The sequence below is a fragment of the Amblyraja radiata genome, chromosome 22 (assembly GCF_010909765.2).
Source record: "Amblyraja radiata isolate CabotCenter1 chromosome 22, sAmbRad1.1.pri, whole genome shotgun sequence".
Classification (NCBI taxonomy): Eukaryota; Metazoa; Chordata; class Chondrichthyes; order Rajiformes; family Rajidae; genus Amblyraja; species Amblyraja radiata.
In genome coordinates this window covers 31,878,154-31,903,245 of record NC_045977.1, presented here as the reverse complement: position 1 = coordinate 31,903,245, position 25,092 = coordinate 31,878,154, and the positions used below count along the sequence as shown (strand labels likewise).

Below are 25,092 nucleotides of genomic sequence, written 5' to 3'. Positions count from 1 at the left end.
ACACTGGTTAGGGATGAAGGGAAACGAGAGATATAGACGACGATGTGGAGAGATAAAAAAATAATGAATGAAAGATATGCAAAAAAGTCACGAAGATTAAAAGAAACAGGCTATTGTTAGCTGTTTGTTCGGTGAAAACGAGAAGCTAGTGCGACTGGTGTGGGGGACGGATAGAGAGAGAGAGGGAATGCCGGGTCTACCTGAAGTTAGGTAAATCAATATTCATACCACTAGGCTTTTAGCTGTGTATATACACATATATGTATGTGTGTATATATACACACACACTGAACTTATTTATTTGCTTATTATATTGTTTACAGTGTACTCTTTACTCTGTTTACATGTTCTGTTGTGCTGCTGCAAGTAAGAATTTCATTGTTCTCTATATGACAATAAAACACTCCTGAATCCTGAGAAATCTAGAAGAGAGGTGGGGCAGGACAAAGCCTGCCAAGTGACAGGCGGATACAGAAACAAAAAGAACTGCAGATGCTGGTTTACAAAGAAAGACACAAAATGTTACAGTAACCTCAAACAAAGGAAAGCAAATATCACCTGAGGGGACCACATGAGTGGGGGACAATCACATTACAGACTAATCGCAACAATCGCATTCTGGGGAAGGTTCCCATCCGAAATGCTGCCCATCCATGTCCTTCAAAGAAGCTGTCTGACCCAGAGTTATGCCAGCTCTTTCTGTTGACCACACCTTGACTGACTGGTTCATCAAAACATTTTGGAGAATGAGTCTTTATACCGAACATCTTCAAAACCCCTGCACAATGGTGCCTTCCCATTGCTAAAAGTCCATGATGACATACTTGAAAACATGGGCCATTTTCCATATTTCGTCATTTTAAGCAAAGGCTGACATCAATTTGATATTTGGCATAATCTTCAGTGTGCTTGCACCTTACAACCAATTAATAAGAGGAGAGGAGAAATGATTCACGGATTCTACACGCCTACCTTGGAAAACATAAAATATAACATCCCCAATGACTCAAGGAAATTCTGGTCTGTGACCATTCTAAGTGGAGAAGGAGAATTAGGAATGGCCTAGATAACCTCTGAAAATACTCACTACCTGCCCCATCAGTACTTTCTGCTCCACCAATGATATAAATTGCAGGTCTTTCATTGGCCTCAGCAGTCACTTCCACTGAAGTCATCCTCAACTTCATGGAATAGCCAAGCAAGAAACAGAAGACCTGTTACCAGGTAACCCAACCAGGTCTGGTCGCCCAGTAGTTACCGGTAGGTCTAAAGGAAAGCTGTATCTGACAAATATCATGAATGACAGTAATAATAGGTATTTTAAATATCAAGCTTTTATCCTATATAACCTAGAGGGGGGTTTTTTTTTTAAAACACAGTACAAAAATGTCACAAAAGGTACATTTAAGTAATAGAAAATCTCCCAAAGAAATGAAAATGGGAAACAAAGCCAAACATATTAGAGACACAGTGAACTGAGGATGGTAAATTTGTTTATTTCTCAATTTGTTTAATATCTCAAACTTTACTGATGTTATAACAAATCATTGGCTTTTGAACATGGGGGACCTTATTGCTGATGTTACCCCTTTTGCAAGATTTACCTTGTTAAGCCAGAAGGATCAATTTCTCATTGCAATACATACTTATCTTCATTTTGGATCGCTATGACAGTTTAAAAGATATGAAAATGGAAGTTAATGCTCTAGCACTGCTTACAAGTGCTTACAACTATGGGTTTCTTACTATCAATGTCTTTCAAGTACTGGATGTTGAAGTGAGTTGCTTTCCGCAGTGTTCGCCGGAACTAGTGGTGCTGGGGAAGGCTGAGCCGGTGCACCAGTGGACTGGTTATTTTGTTGTAAAGGAGGATGATGACGGTGCGGTGTGGGATTTTAGTGCGGAATTTACATGCTTTTCCATCCTCAAACCGACACCTATTTGGAACGAGTTTTGCCGGGTGCAGGTGCGTTAAACGTAGAACAATTGAAAACTTTCCCGACTTTGAATTGGGAGAGAGATTGGGAGGGATCGCTGCTTTGTTCTGGCGCTAAATGACAGCACATGACCTTCAACATCGTCGGTATTAGGAATGAATTCTTAATTGGCGATGGAAGGCCGTTTAATTTAGCAATTTAGTGCTGGCGGAAATCTTCCAACCACTGATGGCTTGCCTCGTGTGTGAGGCTCCGAGAGTTTCCTTAGTACTGTGTGTAACTGTATTTTGTTTTCCAATACCTGGAACAAGGAGTGAACCCGCATCCTTCTGACTCAGGGGCGTATGCTTACACAGCGTTAGCGTTAGAGGCTTTCATGACAGACATAATAAGAAAGATGCAATATTGACTGGAAATCTGAAGAAAAAAAATTGGTGATACTCAGCAAACTATTGAGCTGAAACAACCCCATTCGCTTTTCACAGACGATGCCTGACCTGCTGAGGATTTAGAATATTTTTCTGTATTTAGTTTATTGTAACTAACGAAGTATGGATCACATAAAAGCACATTTGGGTTAAGAATGCACGGGTGTTTTATGAATATAGATAATACTCGACAATAATCTTCTAAATTCGTAACATTGGGAACCCCCTACCCCCCCTTCTCCATCAGAAATCCATGCTACCATCAGTTAATGTGAACAAGATAAAATTATAGAAATGTTATGACATAAGGATGCCTTGAGAAAGAATTACCCAAACTAATTCCACATGCCAGCACTTGGTTTGTAAGTGCTGCAGGTTACAGCTCACCAAATACACACTGTGGTTCTTTTTTAAAGTGATGAGTGTTTCTACATCTTCACCCTTACAAGCTGCGAGGTGAAGACCTCTACCATACTTGGGGAAACAATTTCCATACCTCCTTTCTTATTCTATCCACGATGTAAAATCTATGCTGCTTGGTCATTGATTTCGTCATCCAATTTACTCTCTTAAGATGGGATATAATGAGAGAAAATGTATTATTATCCAATTTAGTAAATTGAACAGAGGATGGTTAAGGATTAACAGGATTACTGAAATGGTGGCATTCTTAAATGTTGGTGCCAGGGGTGATCATGGGGTTTGTATACACTAGAAATATTATCAAGCAGTTGCATGAGATAACTAAAAGAAGAGTTAATCTTCGAGCCTGCACCGCCATTCAATATGATCATGGCTGATCATCCAACTCAGTATCCCGTACCTGCCTTCTCTCCATACCCTCTGATCCCCTTAGCCACATCTAACTCCCTCTTAAACATAGCCAATGAACTGGCCTTGACTACCCTCTGTGGCAGAGAGTTCCAGAGATTCACCACTCTCTGTGTGAAAAAAGTTCTTCTCATCTCGTTTTTAAAGGATTTCCCCCTTATCCTTAAGCTGTGCCCTTGTCCTGGACTTCCCCAACATCGGGAGCAATCTTCCTGCATCTAGCCTGTCCAACCCCTTAAGAATTTTATAAGTTTCTATAAGATCCCCTCTCAATCTCCTAAATTCTAGAGAGTATAAACCAAGTCTATCCAGTCTTTCTTCATAAGACAGTCCTGACATCCCAGGAATCAGTCTGGTGAACCTTCTCTGCACTCCCTCTATGGCAATAATGTCCTTCCTCAGATTTGGAGACCAAAACTGTACGCAATACTCCAGGTGTGGTCTCACCAAGACCCTGTACAACTGCAGTAGAACCTCCCTGCTCCTATACTCAAATCCTTTTGCTATGAAAGCTAACATACCATTCGCTTTCTTCACTGCCTGCTGCACCTGCATGCCTACTTTCAATGACTGGTGTACCATGACACCCAGGTCTCGCTGCATCTCCCCTTTTCCTAGTCGGCCACCATTTAGATAATAGTCTGCTTTCCTGTTTTTGCCACCAAAATGGATAACCTCACATTTATCCACATTATACTGCATCTGCCAAACATTTGCCCACTCACCCAGCCTATCCAAGTCACCTTGCAGTCTCCTAGCATCCTCCTCACAGCTAACACTGCCCCCCAGCTTAGTGTCATCCGCAAACTTGGAGATATTGCCTTCAATTCCCTCATCCAGATCATTAATATATATTGTAAATAGCTGGGGTCCCAGCACTGAGCCTTGCGGCACCCCACTAGTCACTGCCTGCCATTGTGAAAAAGACCCGTTTACTCCTACTCTTTGCTTCCTGTTTGCCAGCCAGTTCTCTATCCACATCAATACTGAACCCCCAATGCCGTGTGCTTTAAGTTTGTATACTAATCTCTTATGTGGGACCTTGTCGAAAGCCTTCTGGAAGTCCAGATACACCACATCCACTGGTTCTCCCCTATCCACGCTACTAGTTACATCCTCGAAAAATTCTATAAGATTCGTCAGACATGATTTACCTTTTGCAAATCCATGCTGACTTTGTCCAATGATTTCACCACTTTCCAAATGTGCTGCTATCCCATCTTTAATAACTGACTCTAGCAGTTTCCCCACTACCGATGTTAGACTAACTGGTCTGTAATTCCACATTTTCTCTCTCCCTCCCTTCTTAAAAAGTGGCGTTACGTTTGCTACCCGCCAATCCTCAGGAACTACTCCAGAATCTAAAGAGTTTTGAAAGATTATTACTAATGCATCCACTATTTCTGGAGCTACTTCCTTAAGTACTCTGGGATGCAGCCTATCTGGCCCTGGGGATTTATCGGCCTTTAATCCATTCAATTTACCCAACACCACTTCCCGGCTAACCGGGATTTCACTCAATTCCTCCAATTCCTTTGACCCGCGGTCCCCTGCTATTTCCGGAAGATTATTTATGTCTTCCTTAGTGAAGACGGAACCAAAGTAGTTATTCAATTGGTCCGCCATATCCTTGTTCCCCATGATCAACTCACCTGTTTCTGACTGCAAGGGACCTACATTTGTTTTAAGTAATCTCTTTCTTTTCACATATCTATAAAAACTTTTGCAGTCAGTTTTTATGTTCCCTGCCAGTTTTCTTTCATAATCTATTTTTCCTTTCCTAATTAAGCCCGTTGTCCTCCTCTGCTGGTCTCTGAATTTCTCCCAGTCCTCCGGTATGCTGCTTTTTCTGGCTAATTTGTACGCATCATCCTTCGCTTTGATACTATCCCTGATTTCCCTTGTTATCCACGGATGTACTACCTTCCCTGATTTATTCTTTTGCCAAACTGGGATGAACAATTTTTGTAGTTCATCCATGCAGTCTTTAAATGTCTTCCATTGCATATCCACTGTCAACCCTTTTAGAATTAATTGCCAGTCAATCTTGGCCAATTCACGCCAATTCACTCAATACCCAGTCTAAAATAGCCTGCTCTCTCGTTGGTTCCTCTACATGTTGATTTAGATAACTATCCCGCATACATTCCAAGAAATCCTCTTCCTCAGCACCCCTGCCAATTTGATTCACCCAATCTATATGTAGATTGAAGTCACCCATTATAACGGTTTTGCCTTTGTCGCACGCATTTCTAATTCCCTGTTTGATACCATCTCCAACTTCACTACTACTGTTAGGTGGCCTGTACACAACACCCACCAGCATTTTCTGCCCCTTAGTGTTTCGCAGCTCTACCCATGCCGATTCCACATCCTCCAAACTAATGTCCTTCCTTTCCATTGCGTTAATCTCCTCTCTAATCAGCAACGCTACCCCACCTCCTTTTCCTTTCTCTCTATCCCTCCTGAATATTGAATATCCCTGGATGTTCAGCTCCCAGCCTTGGTCACCCTGGAGCCATGTCTCCGTGATCCAAACTATATCATAGTCATTAATAGCTATCTGCACATTCAACTCATCCACCTTATTACGAATGCTCCTTGCATTGAGACACAAAGCCTTCAGGCTTGTTTTTACAACACTCTTACCCCTTATACAATTATGTTGAAAAGTGGCCCTTTTTGATTTTTGCCCTGGTTTTGTCTGCCTGCCACTTTTACTTTTCACCTTGTTACCTATTGCTTCTACCCTCATTTTACACCCCTCTGTCTCTACGCTCACACATTTAAGAAACCCTTTCCCTTTAACTCCATCCTCCACTATCCCATTCGACACCCCACCCCCCTTATTCAGTTTAAAACCACCCGTGTAGCAGTGGCAAACCTGCCTGCCAGAATGCTGGTCCCACACCTGTTAAGATGCAATCCGTCCCTTTTGTACAGTTCCCCCTTACCCCAAAACAGATCCCAGTGATCTAAGAATCTAAATCCCTGCCCAGTGCACCAGTTCCTCAGCCACACGTTCAGGTCCCGTATCTCCCTGTTCCTGCTCTCGCCAGCACGAGGAACTGGAAGCAAACCGGAGATAACAACCCTGGAGGTCCTGCTTTTCAGCATTTTTCCAAGCTCTCTAAAGTCACGCTGCAGAATATTCATCCCCTTCTTTCCGACATCGTTTGTGCCGACATGCACTACCACTTCCGGATGTTCACCTTCGCCCTTGAGGATTTTCTGCACTCTGTCCGTGACATCCTGGATCCTGGCACCAGGAAGGCAGCACACCATCCTCGCATCCCGTCTGTTGCCGCAGAAACCCGTCCGTACCTCTCACAATGGAGTCTCCCACTACAATGGCGTTGCCTGCCTTAGGCCCTTTTTGGTTTTGGCTCAACAGCCCTATTCGCATCACAAGCCAGTCCGCCGCCCAGTGTAAACACCTCTTCTGTCCTGACAGCTTCTAAGTGGGTGAACCTGTTCACAAGAGGTACAACACCCGGGGATGTTGGCATTCCATGCTTCCCTCCCGTTCTCACTGTCTCCCACCTTCTCTCTTCCAGTACCTTAGGTGTAACAATCGTACTGTAGGACTTGTCGAGGAACTACTCCGTTTCTCGGACGAACCGGAGGTCATCCACTTGCTTCTCAAGTTCCCCAACACGGCCCTTCAGGAGCTCTACCTGGATGCACTTCTCGCATTTGTAGCAGCCAGAGGCACCAGTGGTGTCCTTGACCTCCCACATACTGCAAGCATCGCACTGAATCAGCTTGCCTGACATCTCCTTCTTTCGTCTCTACCTCTCAAGCGTATTGCGTGGTCTCCTCTCCTCAGCCGAAGACTCTCGAGCCAAAGACTCACACTTTTCTCAGGGCACTTCCCGCACAAGGCCGCTCACTCACTGCCACTCACTAAGAGCCGTCTTGCTTAAATTGACTGATAAATTGCCTGATTTACCAATTTACAAACCAAATTCCTCAGTTTTCAACTGTTTTCCCCGGCACTGACTCACTTCTCTCCTCCCACTTGGGCTAGAGCCAATCAGTCGTATCTCTTGCTAATCTCCTGCTACTGTTGCTCCCAAATCTACACCAGCTCTATTGTACTGAAGATGTAGTACAAGCACAAAAAAAGTCTATAAATGCACAGAGCTTTGGTGAGACCACAGCTAGAGTGTCAGGTACAATTTAAAGAATGATAAACTTGCTTTGAAAGTAGTGCAATGGAGGCTCATTAGATTAACTTCTAGGATGATTCTCTTGTCCCTTGAGAGATTGATCAAAACAGGCCTTTCGTACTAAAGAAGGTTGTCTAACAGATCAGTCTGAAGAAGGGTTTTCGGCCCAAAACATTGCCTATTTCCTTCATTCCATAGATGCTGCTGCACCCGCTGAGTTTCTCCAGCACTTTTGTCTACCCAAGGTTGTCTAACATGACAAGAGAACATTGATCAACTGAGAAAGTGGCCAAAGGCAAATGAAATTTAACTTGGCAAGTGGAAAGCGATGCACTTTAGGAAGCTAAACTGGAGGAAGACATACACGGTGAATGGCAGAACTCTTGATTGTTGTTTAGCAGAGAGAGCTCGTAATATAGAGTTCCTTGAAAGTGGCAACACAGGTAAACTGAGTGATGACGAAGGCTTATTATGGACATAGGACAAAGTATTGAGTACAAGAGATGAGACTTTGTCACAGTTGCAGGAAAAGTTGATTAGGCTACAGTTAGATTATTGTGATCAGTTTTGGCCATTCTACAGGAATGATATTCAGCTGGAGAGGATGCAGAAAATATTCACAAGGATGTTACCTAGATTAAAGAGTTTGAGTTATAGGGAGAGATTGGATACATTGGGTCTATTTTCATGTTGCAAAGGAGGCTGAGAGCTATACAAAAATATGAATGGTATAGAAAGAGTCTGTTTCCCATGGTAGAGCTGTCTAAAACTATAGCCCACATATTTAAGGTGTGATGGGGGTGGTTTCAAGCAAGTCTGAACAGTAAACTTTTAAGAGTAGTTAGTATTTAAATTGAGTTCTCAGATGAGGAGATGGAAACAGAAGAAGTAGCACATAAAGGCACCTGGATAATTATTTGAACAAGCACGGCATAATGGGATGTGAAATTAAGCGGTACTCATTTAATTTACGACACTCCCTATACACTCAGCACTGTGATGCCAAATTCTGCTCGAACTCCATTTACAAGTTTACATATTACACCATTATAGTGGGCTCGAACAATGATGCACTGAGTACAGGAAGGAGATAAATACCTTCATAATATGGTCAGACCAACAACCCCTCCCTTAATATAAGCAAAATGAAGGAGATAGTTATGGACTAAGGAAACAACGTGGTGTTCAATTCCCATTGAACATCAATGGCACTGAAGTGGAAATATGTAAGAGCTTCAAGTTCCCATGTGTAAATATCAGAGATGTGAGGAGAACGTTAAAGGAGAAAACCAACCCCCTCCTACCCCTACCCCCCCCCCCCCCCTGTGCCCCATCTGGATGCGTACCCATTTCTCCCTTTTCCTGTCACCTCCCACTTGTATGCCTCCTTTTGGCTTCACATTTCATATCTCTACATTTGTCTTTTCATTTCTGGCCTTTGTTTAATCTGTCAATAAAAAAAAAAAACCTTACCTGTTTCACCTATCACTTGCCAGGATTTGTCGTACCCCTCCTGCTTTCTCTGCCTCACTAAAATCAGTCTGAAGGGTCAGAACTCAAAACGCATCTATCCATATTCGTCAGATGTTGTCTGACCTGCTAAGTTACTCCAGCATTTTGTGTCTTTTTTTGCAAATGAGCATCTGCAGTTTCTGAGTTTAGATGTAAGAGCTTTACATCTGGTCTAGCAGATGGGTATTGGGATATGGAAGCATCTTTAGGGAGAGACAAGAAAAACAATGTGTGTTATGTTTACTAGCATGGGCTAATCTGCAGATAATGGCGTGACTCAAATTTTTGTTTTCTTTGTAGACAATACAATTCGACAAGAGCCTTCTCTACAGCTCCACATGACCAAAAATCATCACTTAAGGAAATTGAGAATGAAGAAGATGGAGCCATAAAATTTAGCACCAGTAAGGCAAGCGGTTCTGTCTGGTCTGTGGAGAAAGCACTGGGCGGTGGTCATCAAAAACCTTGGTGGAAGGTTCTTCCCCTCAGTCTGGCTGCAATTGCTTTTTTAGTTTGGTGCATCCTTAGGAAAGAAACTGAAGTTGATAAAATCATGGGACAAACTTTGAGTGACCATTTTCCTGATCTCATACTCTCCGAGGCTGAGCCAGAGGAAGATGCCAAGAAACCAAACAAAACAACATAATGAATGGAGGATGGTATCTCCCGCAATTAGGCATGTTTTTTTGTTTTTTTTTAAAATTGTAGATGATAAAATTCATTATGAAACTGCCGTCCAGAAGCAAATTACTGCAGAGGTTGGAAATCTGAAACAAAAATGGACAATACTAGAAATACCCAACTGGCCAGACAGCACCTATGGAGTCAGAATTGTACTCACAATTTCAAATCAATGACCTTTCCTTAGAATGGAATAAAGATAGAAATAAGCCATTTTAAGTTGCAGAGATGGGGAGGAGCAGAAAATTAATAAAGGAAAGGAATGTGATATGGTGGAAGCCAAGAAAGATTGAATGACACCAGTATGGCTGGTGCTGTTGAAAGAGAGTGAGAAAGATTTGCAAGCTACAAAAGGTGCATTGGGAACCAAAAAGGAAGGGAAAAATAAAATACAAAATTACCAGTACAAGGGAGAGTAAAAAGATACGACTGAAATGGCTGATTAACTCTTGAGTTTTGAAAGCTGCAATGCACCCAGAAGAAACCCATGGTCCTGTTCTATAAACTTGTATTGAACTTTGCTTAAACAGCATAGGAGACCAAATACAGAGGCCAGAATATGAGTTGGAGATTCCTTTTCTTTGCAGCTTTAAGCATGTTTAACTTCTAACTTTTCCCGATTCTGATAAAGGGTCTTTGATCGGACGCATTAACTTTATTTCTCTCTCTTCGTGTGCTGCCTGACTTACTGAGTATTTCCAGCATTTTCTGCCTTTATTTCCTGTATCCAGATCATATCCAGCTTTACTTCAACTGAAATCTGTTGAGGTTGAAATTTGGTTGGTGGAATCTTCCATTTGAGTTTTCATGATTCCTTCGGAAACATAATTTGAAGATGTATGAGACTTCACTGCTTCTCTCGACTGAGACATATCAACAGAGAATGAAGTGTGAGATGATCAATCACACAATGGCACAGCTGAGCTTCTGATGGCATCGATAATTCTGACCTTTCCACATCACGGGTTGTTCACATTTAATCCTTGATCTGTGCTTGGTTACTCACTTGTAGCCATTGCATCATTCAGAACCACAGTTCATCTCTGCAATTAATTTGAAAACTGTCAAAGTTTCAGCGGTAACAATTATCTAAACATTTCTATTGATAACGTGTATTTATAAATTTGATTAATCTGCAGAGTTCCTTTGTCGAAGCAACTGAATTATTTTGTCAAGGAACAAGGGGTCATTTTGGAGAAAATAATCAAAACTAAATTGGCAGTTTCAAATTTTGGCATCTAATATTCTCAGATTGAGATAATCATGAGGATGAAGATGTGGCCTGCCTGACAAAGATACTGCAAAATTAGGTTGGTGGGGAGAGAGCCAGCTGGGAGGGTCTTCTCTTGAACATTGTCCTTTAACAATATGTGGTATATGTAAACGATAGGATCATCTCTGATCTGAAGCTGACCCTTATCTGTAATTGCAATATTGTTCATAGTACAGTGCTAATGCTTCTCACCACTACTTTTCCTTAATTGAAGTACTGTACTGAAAATGCTGCCAAAAGTGGAATTAAAACAATTAAAATCAATCTTACTACACCATTGGATTGCAATACACACGAGTTGTGTGAAGCAGTCCTGATCAGGCAAAACAAACACTGAATCATTGGTTCTTTTTGGTTTTCAATCTGTACAGGTATGAATACTGTAATAAATGTAAAGAACATAACTTTCGTTTGATAGACATTTTTTCTTGATTGTTTATAAATAAACTTATTTAGAATTTATTCAGAATCTGAGTGGACCCCCCCCCCATTAAAAGTTGCAATACATGACAGTTCCCACTCACAATGTGTGTATATTAAAGTCACAGGCTAAAGATACAAAACGTTTTATTTTGAAACCCGAGCCAAGAGTCAAAGAATGTTTACAAAATGATCTGCTACTTACACATTGAAAATTATTATCAATACTAAAAAAAATGAAAGGTGGCCCAGTCTTCACCAAGAGCCAAGACTGCAGTCCAAAATTGTTTCAGGAATGGGCCTTTTAAAATATAAATTTCAAAATACAATTAACTTTGAGAAAATCTCAACGTGTAACGTTTCAAGCACGCTCTCCTCTGATGCGCCGGGCCAACTGAATGTCTTTGGGCATGATGGTCACTCTTTTAGCATGGATGGCACACAAATTGGTGTCTTCAAATAAGCCAACCAAGTATGCCTCACTGGCTTCCTGCAACAGAGTTAATCTTTCATTTAAAAAAGTTTAACATTATTTCCTTTATAGACTCATCCTTATAGGTCTATACTTGAACATTTCGAATGAGATCAAAGTCTCATAATATATTATGTGCCCAAGATTTTCTCTTCACATGCAATGGACCCTGCTGTTAAATTTAATTATTTCCACACCATGTCCCTGAAAATTATCAAAGCATCCAGTTCCCAAACAAACAAAGATATAGGAGGTACACAAAAAAGCTGGAGAAACTCAGCGGGTGCAGCAGAATCTATGTCTGAAGAAGGGTTTCGGCCCGAAACGTTGCCTTTTTCCTTCGCTCCATAGATGCTGCTGCACCCGCTGAGTTTCTCCAGCTTTTTTGTGTACCTTCGATTTTCCAGCATCTGCAGTTCCTTCTTAAACAAAAAAAAAACAAACAAAGATATAGGGCAGGTTTGAGCCAATGTATTCAATTTGCTCAAGAACAGGATTAAAAATACACTTAATATAGTTCAAAGAAATCTCCAAAACTGGTATTACATTTTGAAAAAGAAATGGGTAAGCGTTTAGGAACCCAAGGCATCACTAATTTCCTATGTTGGCAACCAGCAGCATTTTAGTATGGTTGTTCACCTTAAAACACATTCAAAATTGAAATGGTACATTTGAAACTAATATAGTATGCTACATTCAAGCATACACTAAACATAATTGTCCATCTGATAAGCAGAACCACAAAAAAAAATAACGGGGCAATGGGGAATTCACAGCCAAACAAGTCAAGATATTGGTTTAGCCACAAGTTATTAGATAGTTGAGCCCTCGGTCACAAAGGCCGACAGAATTACCAGGTTTGACGTTTTGAGTAGTGGATACATACCTGCAAAGCTCCAATTGCAGCACTCTGAAACCTCAAATCAGTTTTGAAGTCCTGGGCAATCTCCCTCACCAGACGCTGGAACGGTAGTTTACGTATAAGCAACTCAGTAGACTTCTGGTATCGCCGAATTTCTCGGAGAGCAACTGTGCCTGGCCTAATTATGTTGAGACAAACATTATTCAAGTACAAACACACATTTTCTATTTACTAAAACAAGTCGGGTCAAGCCAAGTTTTCTCCAATACCAGTGGGAAACCACGGCACTCATAAGATACTTGCTAACAACACAAACTCTTAAGACAGCGTAGACACAAAATGCTGGAATACCTCGGGTAGCATCACAGGAGAAAATAGATAGGTGATCTTTTGGGTCAAGATCACCTGAACAAACAAGAACAGATGAATAAGCAAATTACTGGACAAACAAGAACCTAATAAGCGAGTTCGGTATTCCGAAAAATGCAAGAAATCGTGGGATTTGTCAAAAGTCACAAGCGATAAAAACTTTCGGCAGGTCCTGGGCTTACGGGAACGATGGCCCAGGCAGCGCGGAGAAGCAGCGCTAAATCCAGCTCAACTCTGCCTGTCTCGCCGGGTTAACCTACAGCCCTGCCTGGACTGACGGGACACCAGCCTGGAGCCGTGGAATTAGCACTGCTTCTCCACGCTGGCTGTAAACCTGGGCCATCGCTCCCACAAGTCCAGGCTGGGACTTAACCCGGCGAGACAGGCAGAGTTGAGCTGGATTTAGCACTGCTTCTCCGCGCTGGCTGTGGGCACCGCTCCCGTCTGACTCCCGACGTCTCTGGTCACTCCCGGACCAGACGGGGGGGGGGGGGATGGTCCAGTGACGGTCCGGCAGCAATTGCAGCGCTGGAGACCCTGGCTGCGGATGAAGCGCAGGTCTGTGTACATGTTGCAGCACGCCTGCCAAGAGTGTTTTTCGCTTGTGACCTATGACCAGGGCATGCGCAATCGGAATCCTGAACTCGCTTATTCATCTGATCTGTGTACTAGTTGAGTTCTCAGACATCAGCAACGAGAGCAGTGGCGTAGCAGTGGAGCTGCTGCCTTACAGCATCAGAGACCAATTTTGATCCTAACCACGGATGCTGTCTGTGCGGAGTTTGTACGTATTCCCTGTGAACGCGTGGGTTTTCTCCGAGTGCTCTGATTTTCTTCCACTCTCCAAAGACGTACAGATTTGTTTATTAGTTGGCTTTGGAAAATTTGTAAATTGTCCCTGGTGTGTAGGATAGTGTAAATCTATGAAGTGATAGCTGGTCAGCACGGACTCGGTCGGCCAAAAGGCATGTTTCCGCACGGTGTCTCTAAGGTCTAAAGAGAAATCAATTACATCCATCTCCTTCTTTCATCATCATCCATCGGATATCCCTTTTTCAGCCCACACCACTGGAGCCATTCCCCTCTCGCGGTCTACACTTTATCACAGACCATCCCATCATTCCCCCACTCTTGAAGGGCCTGGCCTACTTGGGCGACCTAATCTGCGAGTTCTGACGAGTTTACCCTCGACTCGTACTCGCAGCATGGTCATCACGAGGTCGTAGGAGGTCTTCGTAACTCTCCTTCATGCTCGAGAGTGGTCTCCGCGTACTTGAGGCCTCTGCTACGTCGCAGCGGTTTTTTCAATGTTAAAAAATGGCTGCGAGTAAAGAAAAGGTTGCCATGGAAAGAAACTACTTATTTTACTCGTAGGTTTAGTCGTAGTAGGTCAGCATGTTGGTCATAAGTAATCGAGGGAAGTCGAAGGTAGTCGTAGGGAGGTCGAAGGAGATAGTCTTCACTCTCCACTATTCGGTGTCCAATTTTCCCGAAGTTAGTCGAAGCTGGTCTTCAACATAGTCGAAGGAGGTCTTCAACATGTTATTATTTCAAACTCTTCTAAACGCGGCAATTAAGTCGCCCAAGTGGGACAGCCCCTTTACTACAACTTTAATCTCATTATAATGGTTCTCCAGAGATAACTCAGATACTCCAACATTTTGTGAACTTTTAATCTTCTCCACATTTTTGATACAAGATCAGCAACCTGAAACGTTAACTGTTCCCCTCTCCACAAATGCTGTGGAATCCGAGTATTAAATCGCTCTGCTTGTTCAAGTAACAGTGTTTCAGACACTACTTTCACGGTACAATTTCTGCAGGCTGCGTCTCCAGACTGATGGCACTCGACTCGACGTCTCGGGAAGTTTGGGATTTCTACATTTACGCGAGCGATTCGATTGTCAATTTGGCTCTTGCCGCAAAAGAATAATGCATTCTTCCTGGAGGGAAACCACGGTAACTATTAAAATTGTAACGAGCTCAGTTCAAACTATGTAAGAAGATGGAGGAAATAAAACTTAGCGCAGAATGACAAGAGAAGGGATCTGCTAGCTGGGAATTCCTCCATGACAGCAAGAGAGGCAACACAAGTCGGAGGCCAACTCACCTATAACGATGAGGCTTCTTCACTCCGCCGGTGGACGGGGCGCTTTTCCTGGCCGCCTTCGTAGCCAGTTGCTTCCTTGGCGCTTTGCCGCCGGTCGATTTACGGGCCGTCTGCTTAGTACGAGCCATCTCCGATCATAGGATCTGTAGAACGGAGAGAAAGATTAGACATGACGATGTTCCACTTAATGCCGCCAATCTCCACGGCACTTTGTCTCTTGCCACCTCCTCCCTTCCTTGCTCACTCACTCACTCGTATTCCCGCCCTTCCGGCAATTAGTGGCGGCGCTGTGGCTCCCAAAAGGGAGCACTCCAACCGGCCAGAATTTTCATAATGGAATGGCGGCTGTCTAGCCCAGTCCAACCGACCGAGCACCCATCTCGGGAGTCCAGTACCATAGTTTATCTTCTGGCACAATTAACGAGGGCAGCACACAATGCCCGATTGTTTATTCCTTTTTCGGCCGGGTAGCCGCCCGGATCAGAAATAACGCGGAATAAACACAATTCACTGGCAAAACAAAGCGATCAAAATAACACGAGGGCGAATAAAGAGGTTAAAAATACTAGCATTGTCGATGTCTTGTTTACAAAGAACCGCACAGCGTTTACAGATCCTCACCACGGGCGCTCGCTACTGCAGGTACTTATATCCCGCCTGACGTCACTCCCGGGCCAACGTTCCATAGCGTTGTTCCTTGCAGGCCATTGGCCAAGTCAATTGTAATGTAACAATAAACAACCATGGCCCCGCCCCCTCAATGTCTCACTCTCACCTTGATGACAAATACAGGAAGATAAACACAATATGCTGGAGTAACTTATTAGCGAGGCAGGCAGCATCTCTGGAGAGCAGAAATTGGTGACGTTTCGGGTCGAGACCCTTGTTCGGACACATTCTTACAAATACAGGAATTGTTGCAGTGGCCAAAAACTTTTCTCTCCCTCCAAAATATGTCCAGGCCTTATACTTACCGTTTGAAGATAATTTGACTTTAAAGAACTTGTTTTACTTCAAAGTTACCAAATATAGAAACAAAGTTAAATTAAATCTAGAAACAAGGACCTGCAGATCAAATATACTACTGCTGCAGATGCTGGTTTACAAATAAGGACTCAACGTGCTGGAGTAACTCAGCAGGTCAGTCTCTGGAGAACATGGGTAGGTGATGTTTCAGGCATGGACACTCCCTCAGACCCAAAATCAAAATCCATGGGGGGGGGGAAAGAGATATCAATCATGGGAGGCATCGAGGGTGCTGGTTGTAGGTGGGCAACCCCACTGACTTTTCAAAAGGGAAACACAGGAGGATCTATCAAAAGCTATCATGTTCCCTGCCTAGACCTTTAGATGATTCACTGGTCAGGCCTAGGAGCAGTCTGTTGAACTAGAGCTAAGATAGACATAAAATGTTGGAGTAACGCGGCGGGACAGGCAGCATTGTTGGAGAGAACGAATGGGTGATGTTTTGGGTGGAGCTGAGCTGGTCATCTTATTAGTTAATCTGCTCTGCACATATCAGCATCTCACCCACAGGCAATATCCTTTATTTATAATCCATAATAAATTGAAATTACTTTTGCAATTCAATGGAATAAGCTTACCCACTTCTCCTCTTGAATAGGGAGGTTTCACGGCAGTCGGGTCACGACCCATGACCCGTACTGTTGCTACACTACTCCAAGTGGATTACACGCAATGAACCGCAGGTAGGCACTTACCATTCTTTCCAGCGTAGCGGGCCCGTTAAAACCCGCCGAAATTGTCAATTTTTGCGCTGTAAATAATTATGGAAATCAGGATAAGCGTGTGAGACATTTAGCCTACTTCAGAATTCCAAAAGTGAGGAGAAATGGCGGTAGATAGAAGCGAGAGCTGAAGGGACAACAACAGACAGTGCTTAGCGAACATTGGCCGTTTGCTAGCCCTTGCTGTCTCCTCCCCTTCCTTAACCCTCGAGCTGTCTCCTCCCATCCCCCCGCCCTCGGGCTCCTCCTTTTTCCTTCCTTCTCCCCCCCACCCCCCATCAGTCTGAAGAAGGGTTTCGTCCCGAAACGTCACCTATTTCCTTCGCTCCATAGATGCTGCTGCACCCGCTGAGTTTCTCCAGCATTTTTGTGTACCTTCGATCTTCCAGCATCTGCAGTTCCTTCTTGAACACATTGGCCGTTTGCTCACTGCATTTCACCAACTAAGGCATTATTTGTGTTTTTTCTTGATTCCTTTGGCATTTAAAAAGTTCAGAAGTGATAAATCTGGCTGTAAATTTTTTTTAATGGTTCTCGTGGGTTTTTACATACAAAATGAAAACGCGTCTGAAGAAAAATTTACAGCCAGATTTATCACTTCTGAGACTTTTTAGATACCAAAGGAATCAAGAAAAAATACAAATAATGCCTGTTGATGAAATGCAGTGAGCAAACGCGATAATTCCCAGTATTTTCAATTCCGATATCTGCACAGCCAATGTTTACCAAGCACTTTAGCTGTTGTTGTCCCTTCAGCTCTCGCTTCTCTTTACCTTCATTTTGCTTCACTTTTGGAATTCTAAAGTTGGGTACATGTCCCTCACACTTACCCCGACTTCCACAATTTTTTTCAGCGCAAAAATTCAATATTTTGCCAGTTTTTAACAGGTAGGAAAGTACGCGTTTCTAGCATTAATAACATATACCGGAAGTTCAGTATGTCCTCCAGATGGATTGTGCGGCTCCGTGTGTCAAGCCCTATGACCCAGTGACCTTACGTGCAACCCCCCTATAGAGCACTTTTGTTATTGACCTGGTAAATTGCCAGGATGAGGCAGCTTTCAAGCAAGACGTACTTAAAGTAGCTACCCTCAACCACTCATATTAATTCAGTTCACTACAGCCTGAACATAACATGAAGTGTGGTCCAGTGTATGCATGGTGGTTTCCAATGATTCAGAGATGAATATCACCGTAACTCATTCAGACACATTAATAAGCACCAAAGTGTAAAATGAATAAAACCCAATGATGCTTTAAGTACATTGTGTAAGAGGATAACTCAGGAAGTTTTGTAGCCCATCAGCCCGCCACTTGCCCGGGCGCTGACCCGGTCTCCGCGCCACCTCCTTTGTCTCTCTCCCCACCACTTGCCCGAGCGCTGTCACGGTCTCCCCGCCACTTGCCCTTCTCCCCCGGGTCTCCCCACCACTTGCCTGGGTCTACCCACCACTTGCCCGAGCGCTGTCACGGTCTCCCCGCCACTAGCCCGGGTCTCCCCGCCACTGGCCAGTCTCCCCCGGGTCTCCCCATTAATGACCTATGGTTACTTTTGACCAGGAACTTAAATCAGCCAGCCACAAATACTGCGTCAAAACCTAGAAAACAGGTTGGCATGAGCTAAATGTGACAAGTAACATTCTCACCTTGACAATGCGAGGCATGACCAAGAGGTGATTATGAGTAAGTGGGTATCCTAATGTGAATGACTCACCTCCTGGCTGTCCAAAGTTTCCACACCATCTACAAGGTTTAAACTACACTTGCCTGGATGAGTGTCGCTCCAGCAATTCTTAAGGAGCACAGTTTTATCTAGGACAAAGCTACCCATTGATCAGCACTCCACCCATTAGTCTAAAAATTCATATATTTAATCACTGCAGTCTGTGCCACCTAAAAAATGCCTCAGTTACTCGCCAAAGTAACTCCAACAGTATCTCCCAAACCTGAAAGACTAGAACTGGAGGTTTGGGACCATCGACATCTGTAAGTTTCCCACCAAAACACTTAATCCAGATTTGGAAATATGTTGCTATTCCTTCACCATAATTTTGAACTCCGAAACACTTCCTTGAACTACTCCAATGTGAGAAATGCTTTTCAGCGTTGCTACAAGACAGATGAGAGCAGATTGCGTGTAGTTCGTTCATTAACCAAGCAGTGAGGCACGGGCACCTTTTACGAAAATGGCCCGGGGCAAGTTGATTCACGGTTCAGGTTGAGTGGCTGCTGGGAACATTCTGGACCGGAAACGTCGGCATTTCTAGGAATTAATATACGTTCCAGTTGGATGTTCAGGAACTTGCTTGATCATGAAGTTGATTGGTTACTGAATTGCAGCAAGGTGTCAAACTACTTCAAACAGCTCCGCCCCATGCCCCGTTACGGAGGTGCAACATTTTCGGTCATCAAATACTGCTGGAAGGGTCCCGATCCAAAACGTCGTCTATCCATTCCATCCACAGGTGCTGCCTGACTCGCTGGGTTCCTCCAGCATTTTGTTTTTGCTCAAGATTCCAGCATCAGCAGTTCCTTGTAACTCCACAGCCAACATCCATTGATAACAGTGAGGAGATTGATAACATCCGAGGTCAGGATCGAACACGGACTCGCTGAAACAGGGATGCGAGCGCTAACTGCTGCGCCGCGGTGTCGCTCAGTGCTGCTACAAACCCACTGATTCGGTACTTTGGGCTGACCAAGTACCTTAAATCCCGAATCCGAGACTGCAGTCGGCTGTCTAGGCTGACCCGAGTAATCGATGTGTCCTTAGGGAAGTCGCCCCTTTAGATGTTAAAACAAAATATCTGCCTCTTCAGCTGTTCAAAGGATACTGAAAACCTCAGCGTTGTTTGGAGTAACGAGTACTTCAGGCGCTACGAGCGTTTTCTCTCAGCTGCTCGCTGACAATCTGACTCAGCGCGTTGAGTCACCACAACAATAGCAACTCCACGTGTTATGTGGGAGTGCAATGTATACGCACGGTGGTTCTCAATAACATTTGCAACGTTTGCCTTGAGTCATCAGCCACAACAAGCATCACGGTAATATGGAGGCAGGGTCCCAACCCGAAACATCGCCTGTCCAGTCTGAAGAAGGATCTAGACCCGAAACGTCACATATTTATTTTCTGCAGATGCTGCTGACTCGCTGAGTTACTCCAGGTTTTTTGTGTCTATCTTCTCTTTCCAGGTGCTGCCGGATTCACCGAGTTCCTCCAGTAATTTGCATATTGTATGTTATGGAGTTCAAAATCAAATTATTCTATTTAAAGTAATTGTACTTTCACGATCACATCGGTTCAACCTAATAATGTCGTTATTAGTTCGACAGCACTCTTGTTCGACCTGCGAAAAATCAAAATCTCCTTCATAGTCTGTGGCTATTTAGCGAAATATAGACCAGTAAATGTTACTGTCATCGACACAAAATGCTGGAGTAATTCAGAGGGACCAGCAACATCTCTGGAGAGAAGGAATGGGTGACGTTTCGGGCCGAGACCCTTCTTCAGACCCGAAACGTCGTCCATTCCTTCTCTTCATTGTGTCATTTTATGTCTATCTGCGGTGTATAACCAGCATCTGTAGTTCCTATCTACAAACGTTATTGGCATAGTCCACTTTTTCGTTCAGCTTAAAGCCACATCCTCTTATTTTTCAACGACAATTTAATTACATACAGCACTGCAGACTTACAAAACGGAACAAGTGTTAATCAAACATTTTGACATACGAGGCGATAATGGCGACATGCTTGGGCGTTCTCCCGGGCCTCCCTCGGCGATTTACTCGGGCGCTCCCCGCCACTTGCCTGAGTGCTGACCCGATCTGCCCGCCACTTGCCCGGGCGCTGACCCGGTCTCCGCGCCACCCCCTTTGTCTCTCTCCCCACCACTTGCCCGAGCGCCGTCACGGTCTCCCCGCCACTAGCCCGGGTCTCCCCGCCACTTGCCCTTCTCCCCCGGGTCTCCCCACCACTTGCCCGGGTCTACCCGAGTCTCCCCACCACTTGTCCGAGCGCTGTCACGGTCTCCCCGCCACTAGCCCGGGTCTCCCCGCCACTGGCCAGTCTCCCCCGGGTCTCCCCACCACTAGCCCGGGTCTCCCCGCCACTGGCCCGTCTCCCCCGGGTCTCCCCACCACTTGCCCGGGTCTCCCCGCCACTTGCCCGTCTCCCCCGGGTCTCCCCACCACTTGCCCGGGTCTACCCGAGTCTCCCCACCACTTGCCCGAGCGCTGTCACGGTCTCCCCGCCACTTGCCCGAGTCTCCCCACCACTTGCCCGAGCGCTGTCACCGTCTCCCCGCCACTAGCCCGGGTCTCCCCGCCACTGGCCCGTCTCCCCCGGGTCTCCCCACCACTTGCCCGGGTCTACCCGAGTCTCCCCGCCACTTGCCCGGGTCTCCCCACCACTTGCCCGGGTCTACCCGAGTCTCCCCGCCACTTGCCCGGGTCTACCCGCCACTGGCCCGGGTCTACCCGAGTCTCCCCGCCACTTGCCCGGGTCTACCCGAGTCTCCCCGCCACTTGCCCGGGTCTACCCGCCACTTGCCCGGGTCTACCCGAGTCTCACCCCGGGCTCCAGCCACGTGTCCCAAGCCGGCGTTTGAACCGTCCCGCCAATTACCCGGCGCGCTCCGCGCCGCGCACGCGCACTCCATTGTTTTGACTAAAAAATGCCGTCGGTTTCGAAAGCTGTGCCGAGCGCTTCTCCTCAGACCGAGAAACCGTCTCACTACACGTAGGTACCGAGGCCCGCCGCAGCGCGACCGCCCTGCAACCCGCCCGTGGCGGACAAAACCCCCCAACGGCAGGAAACCTGCAGTGCAGATCTCATTTCACGACAGCTAATTTAGCTTCGGAGTAGCGACCCTCCCCCGCCCGCCAGGCCCAGGCCTCAGCCCCCCCCCCCCCCCCGCAAGCCCGTCCTCACACCCCCTCACCGCGTCCCACGGACCCATCTCGCGGCCTGCACGTCCGTCCCAGTCGCTTGCCAATCTGCAACCCTTGATTTTGCAGATACCTTAAGGAGTTCCGCACGGAGCAATGCCCGCTCTTCTTGCAGCACAAGTGCGCCCAGCACAGGCCCTTCACCTGCTTCCACTGGCATTTCCTGAACCAGCGACGGCGGAGGCCCATCAGAAGGCGGGACGGCACCTTCAACTACAGCCCGGACGTCTATTGCACCAAATACGACGAGACGTCAGGGATCTGCCCGGACGGAGACGAGTGAGTGGATCGGGCTGTGTTTTGTACTGGGGCCGCGGGAGATGTGTTGCGAAGAAGTAGGGCCCGCCCCCTTCAGGGGCTTCACGGTTGCCACTGACTGGGGGTTCGGGGCAGTGGGTTCTGAGTCAATGGAATGGACGGCGGGGTTGTTTAAATTGTAGACTGGGGTCTGCGTTTTCCATTGTGTGGACATTTGTCCTGATGTTGATGCACGGCATGTTAGGTTTCTCTGCCTCGGATTCCTGGAGTTTCCTTGGATTCCGTGATTTGGAAAAAAGCTTATTGCAATTTGTGCACAAGTTGTCTCCGTGTGATGCCAACATCATTCACTGTTTATACACGAACTAAAACACTGCATCTGAATTTATTTCGGACCCATTCATAACGATATTTTGGATGGTAAAGTAACAACAAATCATTAAGACTGAGTGAACGTGGGAGTGAGTCAGATTGGTTCTAGGCAACGAATTTGCTTATATTTCATTTTGTTCATTTTAGTCACTGAATCTGAGAGCCATTTATTATATTTTGAGAGCCGATGAAGTCGGTGTGTTTTAACGCAGGTCATGGGCTTAAAATGCTGTAGTGGGTTCACATGACTGTATGTGTAATTTTGTTTATCAGATGTCACTCATTTTTTCTTTTCACCTCAAGTCCCATGGTTCCTTATCTACATCAATAGATGCACATTGCTGCGAGAGCGTAGAACTACTTTTTGACAATGTTGTATGGTATATGGTTTCCTGTTTTTTGCCTGTTCAAGTTTTAGATTAAATATTAAATTAATTCTTTAATGTAACAGGTTGTATTTTAAAGGGTAAATTACTTTTGAACTCTATACAATAGCAGTTGAGAAAACATTTTCTGAGGTTAAAACCTGTCAACAATGCTGCATTTTGCAATACACATTATCAAATGTGAATCTGCAAACAAATGGAAACCTTAAAGTTTCTTTGTAGTGAGATGTTTTTTTTCCCTGCTCTTGAAGCTCTTTGGAATGGCTTTTTCTGGTAACGTAAAAAAGAGAAGATAGTTATTTAATAGTTTCATGATCTTAGTCCCAAAAGGTATCACAGCCAATTAAATATGTTTAGTTACTTTATAGTTGTATGGTTTATTTCTGCTCATTGGTTTTAATTTCATGGAGATATCATTTGAAAATGTATAACTTGAATTGTTTATAGTTATGTGGTGTATTTTGTTTAAACAATTCTTTATAAAATATAGTTTTATATATTGACTGAAGATAGGTTGAATGCCTACCATAACATTTTAATTTGTATCAATACATTAATTTAGTTTGCTATAGGACCATCTGATCTTATAGTTGCATAATGTGGATTCTGAGCTCACCAAATGATCCTTTTTTGATGGCTGCAAATGTGACGGGATTGTATTTTGGTTTGAAGTCATTCTTACAAACGCATGTGTTTTACTTATGGCTGAATAGTGGCAATAGGATACAATTTGTTGTTACCCGTAAACAAAATATCAATCTGAACTAACATTTCAGTACATTGGTGTATATTTTGTCAAATTTATGATTCTTTTAAAAAGTGACAATTTCTGTTGAAAGAGTAAACATTAGAATTTAGGATTTAAGTAAATTTGCTGGGGATTGGGCATCGACATATATAAGTAGAAACAAAGTTTTGGGCACATAAAGGAGTGAGTGTTGGATCACATTACAGATTGGAGCTGACCAGAAAATATCAGTTTAGTTTAGTTCAGTTTATTGTCACATGTACAGAGATACAGTGAAAAGCTTTTGTGTGTTATCCAGTCAGCGGAGAGACAATACATGATTACAATTGAGCCATTTACAGTGTATAGGTACATTATAAGGGAATAACATTTAGTGCAAGGTAAAGCCAGAAAAGTCCCATCAAGGGATAATATGAGAAATACCAAGGCAACATTGTTTTTAATATACGTGCATAAGTGAGCAAACTGAATAAGATAGGTGAGCTGCAAATCCAAATAGTTATGTGGGAATAGGATGTTGTGGCAGTAACAGAAATGTAGCTTAAATATGGTGAGGACCGGGTACTCCGTGTCCTTGGATGCAAAGTGTTCAGATAAGATAAGGAAAGAAAATAATGGTGAGGCAACAGTACTGACTAGGGATATTTTGATCTGTTGGGGAGGATGTCCATTTGGTTAAAAATGGGAGGGAAAGTAGTGTGAAATGCTACTAGGTTTGTTCTCTAAGTCACCTAGTTGATGGATGAATAAGAAGCAAATCTCCAGGGAAATTGCACATGTAATTTGGTGCAGACTTCGAAAAAGAAAATGTTGCTCAACTAACGTGATCACATTTCTGAAAAGTTTGCAGGAAACAGTGGTATGGCAGTAGACTTTTTAAAAATACACAATTTTAGACATTAATAAAGTCAGAGAATGCAAAGTCTTGGATAAATTGTTTTGGAACAGATATAATAGAAAATTTGGGTATATGGCAGTGGAAAGTAGTACTATGTATGTTCCATAAGAATTAAGGCTGGGACTGTTTGTAATTTATGCTCGTAGTTTGGAGTCTGGTTTAAAAAGTATCATTTCTAAATTTGCAATTTGCTAAATTCTAAAATTGGTCTCGGACGGAAGAGAAGGATAATGAAGACACTTGCAAGGCTATGGAAATAGAATGGGAGAATGGAAAAGCTGATTGGTGATGACATGGACCCAAGAGGCTGAATGGCCACTTGTTCTGTAATGTTTTGACATAATTAGTTGTTGTAAAGTGGAAACAGTGTTTTACCCAGCTAGGCTGACGGTGTTTAACCTCCATGCCAGTAAATTGGTTATTCACATTCATTTGCGTGATTCCCATATCTCTCTATCCATTCCCCCTTCCCCTGAGCCCGTACGTACATGCATGTGTGCAAAGCGTGCCTCTTCAGTCACTTATCCATTCTCACTGACAGATTTTGCCATGTATCTCAATTCTGGCATTCCCCATTGTCTGAAGTTCATAATGCTTGTTGAACTAAATAGATTGCATCAGTGGGCCTTTTTTTGAAAAAGAAAGATATTCTAAACATTGCAATAA

General features: G+C 44.1%; 3 protein-coding genes across 10 annotated transcripts in view; 2 read left to right on the top strand and 1 right to left on the bottom strand.

Annotated features, from left to right (window-relative positions):
* Nucleotides 1-1,804: 1,804 nt before the first annotated feature.
* Nucleotides 1,805-11,238, top strand: c22h16orf91 (chromosome 22 C16orf91 homolog). Its single transcript, XM_033040937.1, has 2 exons — nucleotides 1,805-1,966; nucleotides 9,181-11,238. The coding sequence occupies exons 1-2, from the start codon at nucleotides 1,872-1,874 to the stop codon at nucleotides 9,524-9,526; spliced, it is 441 nt and encodes a 146-aa protein (XP_032896828.1). The 5' UTR covers nucleotides 1,805-1,871; the 3' UTR covers nucleotides 9,527-11,238.
* Nucleotides 11,239-11,384: 146 nt separating this feature from the next.
* LOC116985854 (histone H3.3A) lies at nucleotides 11,385-21,441 on the bottom strand. Of its 6 annotated transcripts, none has more exons than XM_033040942.1 (4): nucleotides 21,388-21,441; nucleotides 15,068-15,210; nucleotides 12,613-12,766; nucleotides 11,385-11,744 (listed from the first exon to the last, which is right to left on the bottom strand). In XM_033040942.1, exons 2-4 carry the CDS (start codon nucleotides 15,193-15,195, stop codon nucleotides 11,616-11,618), a joined length of 411 nt encoding a protein of 136 aa, XP_032896833.1. In that variant the 5' UTR covers nucleotides 15,196-15,210; nucleotides 21,388-21,441; the 3' UTR covers nucleotides 11,385-11,615. The 6 variants fall into 6 exon arrangements, with proteins under 6 accessions (XP_032896833.1, XP_032896831.1, XP_032896832.1 ...); XM_033040940.1 differs by lacking the exon at nucleotides 21,388-21,441 and adding an exon at nucleotides 15,689-15,778; XM_033040941.1 differs by lacking the exon at nucleotides 21,388-21,441 and adding an exon at nucleotides 15,670-15,761.
* An 11-nt stretch (nucleotides 21,442-21,452) lies between these two features.
* unkl (unk like zinc finger) overlaps nucleotides 21,453-25,092 on the top strand; it is a 79,682-nt gene continuing 76,042 nt past the window's right edge. For all 3 annotated transcript variants that reach the window (XM_033040932.1, XM_033040931.1, XM_033040930.1), the window contains exons 1-2: nucleotides 21,453-21,555; nucleotides 21,834-22,043. In XM_033040932.1, coding sequence (XP_032896823.1) covers nucleotides 21,491-21,555; nucleotides 21,834-22,043 — 275 coding nt within the window. In that variant the 5' untranslated portion in view covers nucleotides 21,453-21,490. The remainder of the gene's footprint in view (nucleotides 21,556-21,833; nucleotides 22,044-25,092) is intronic.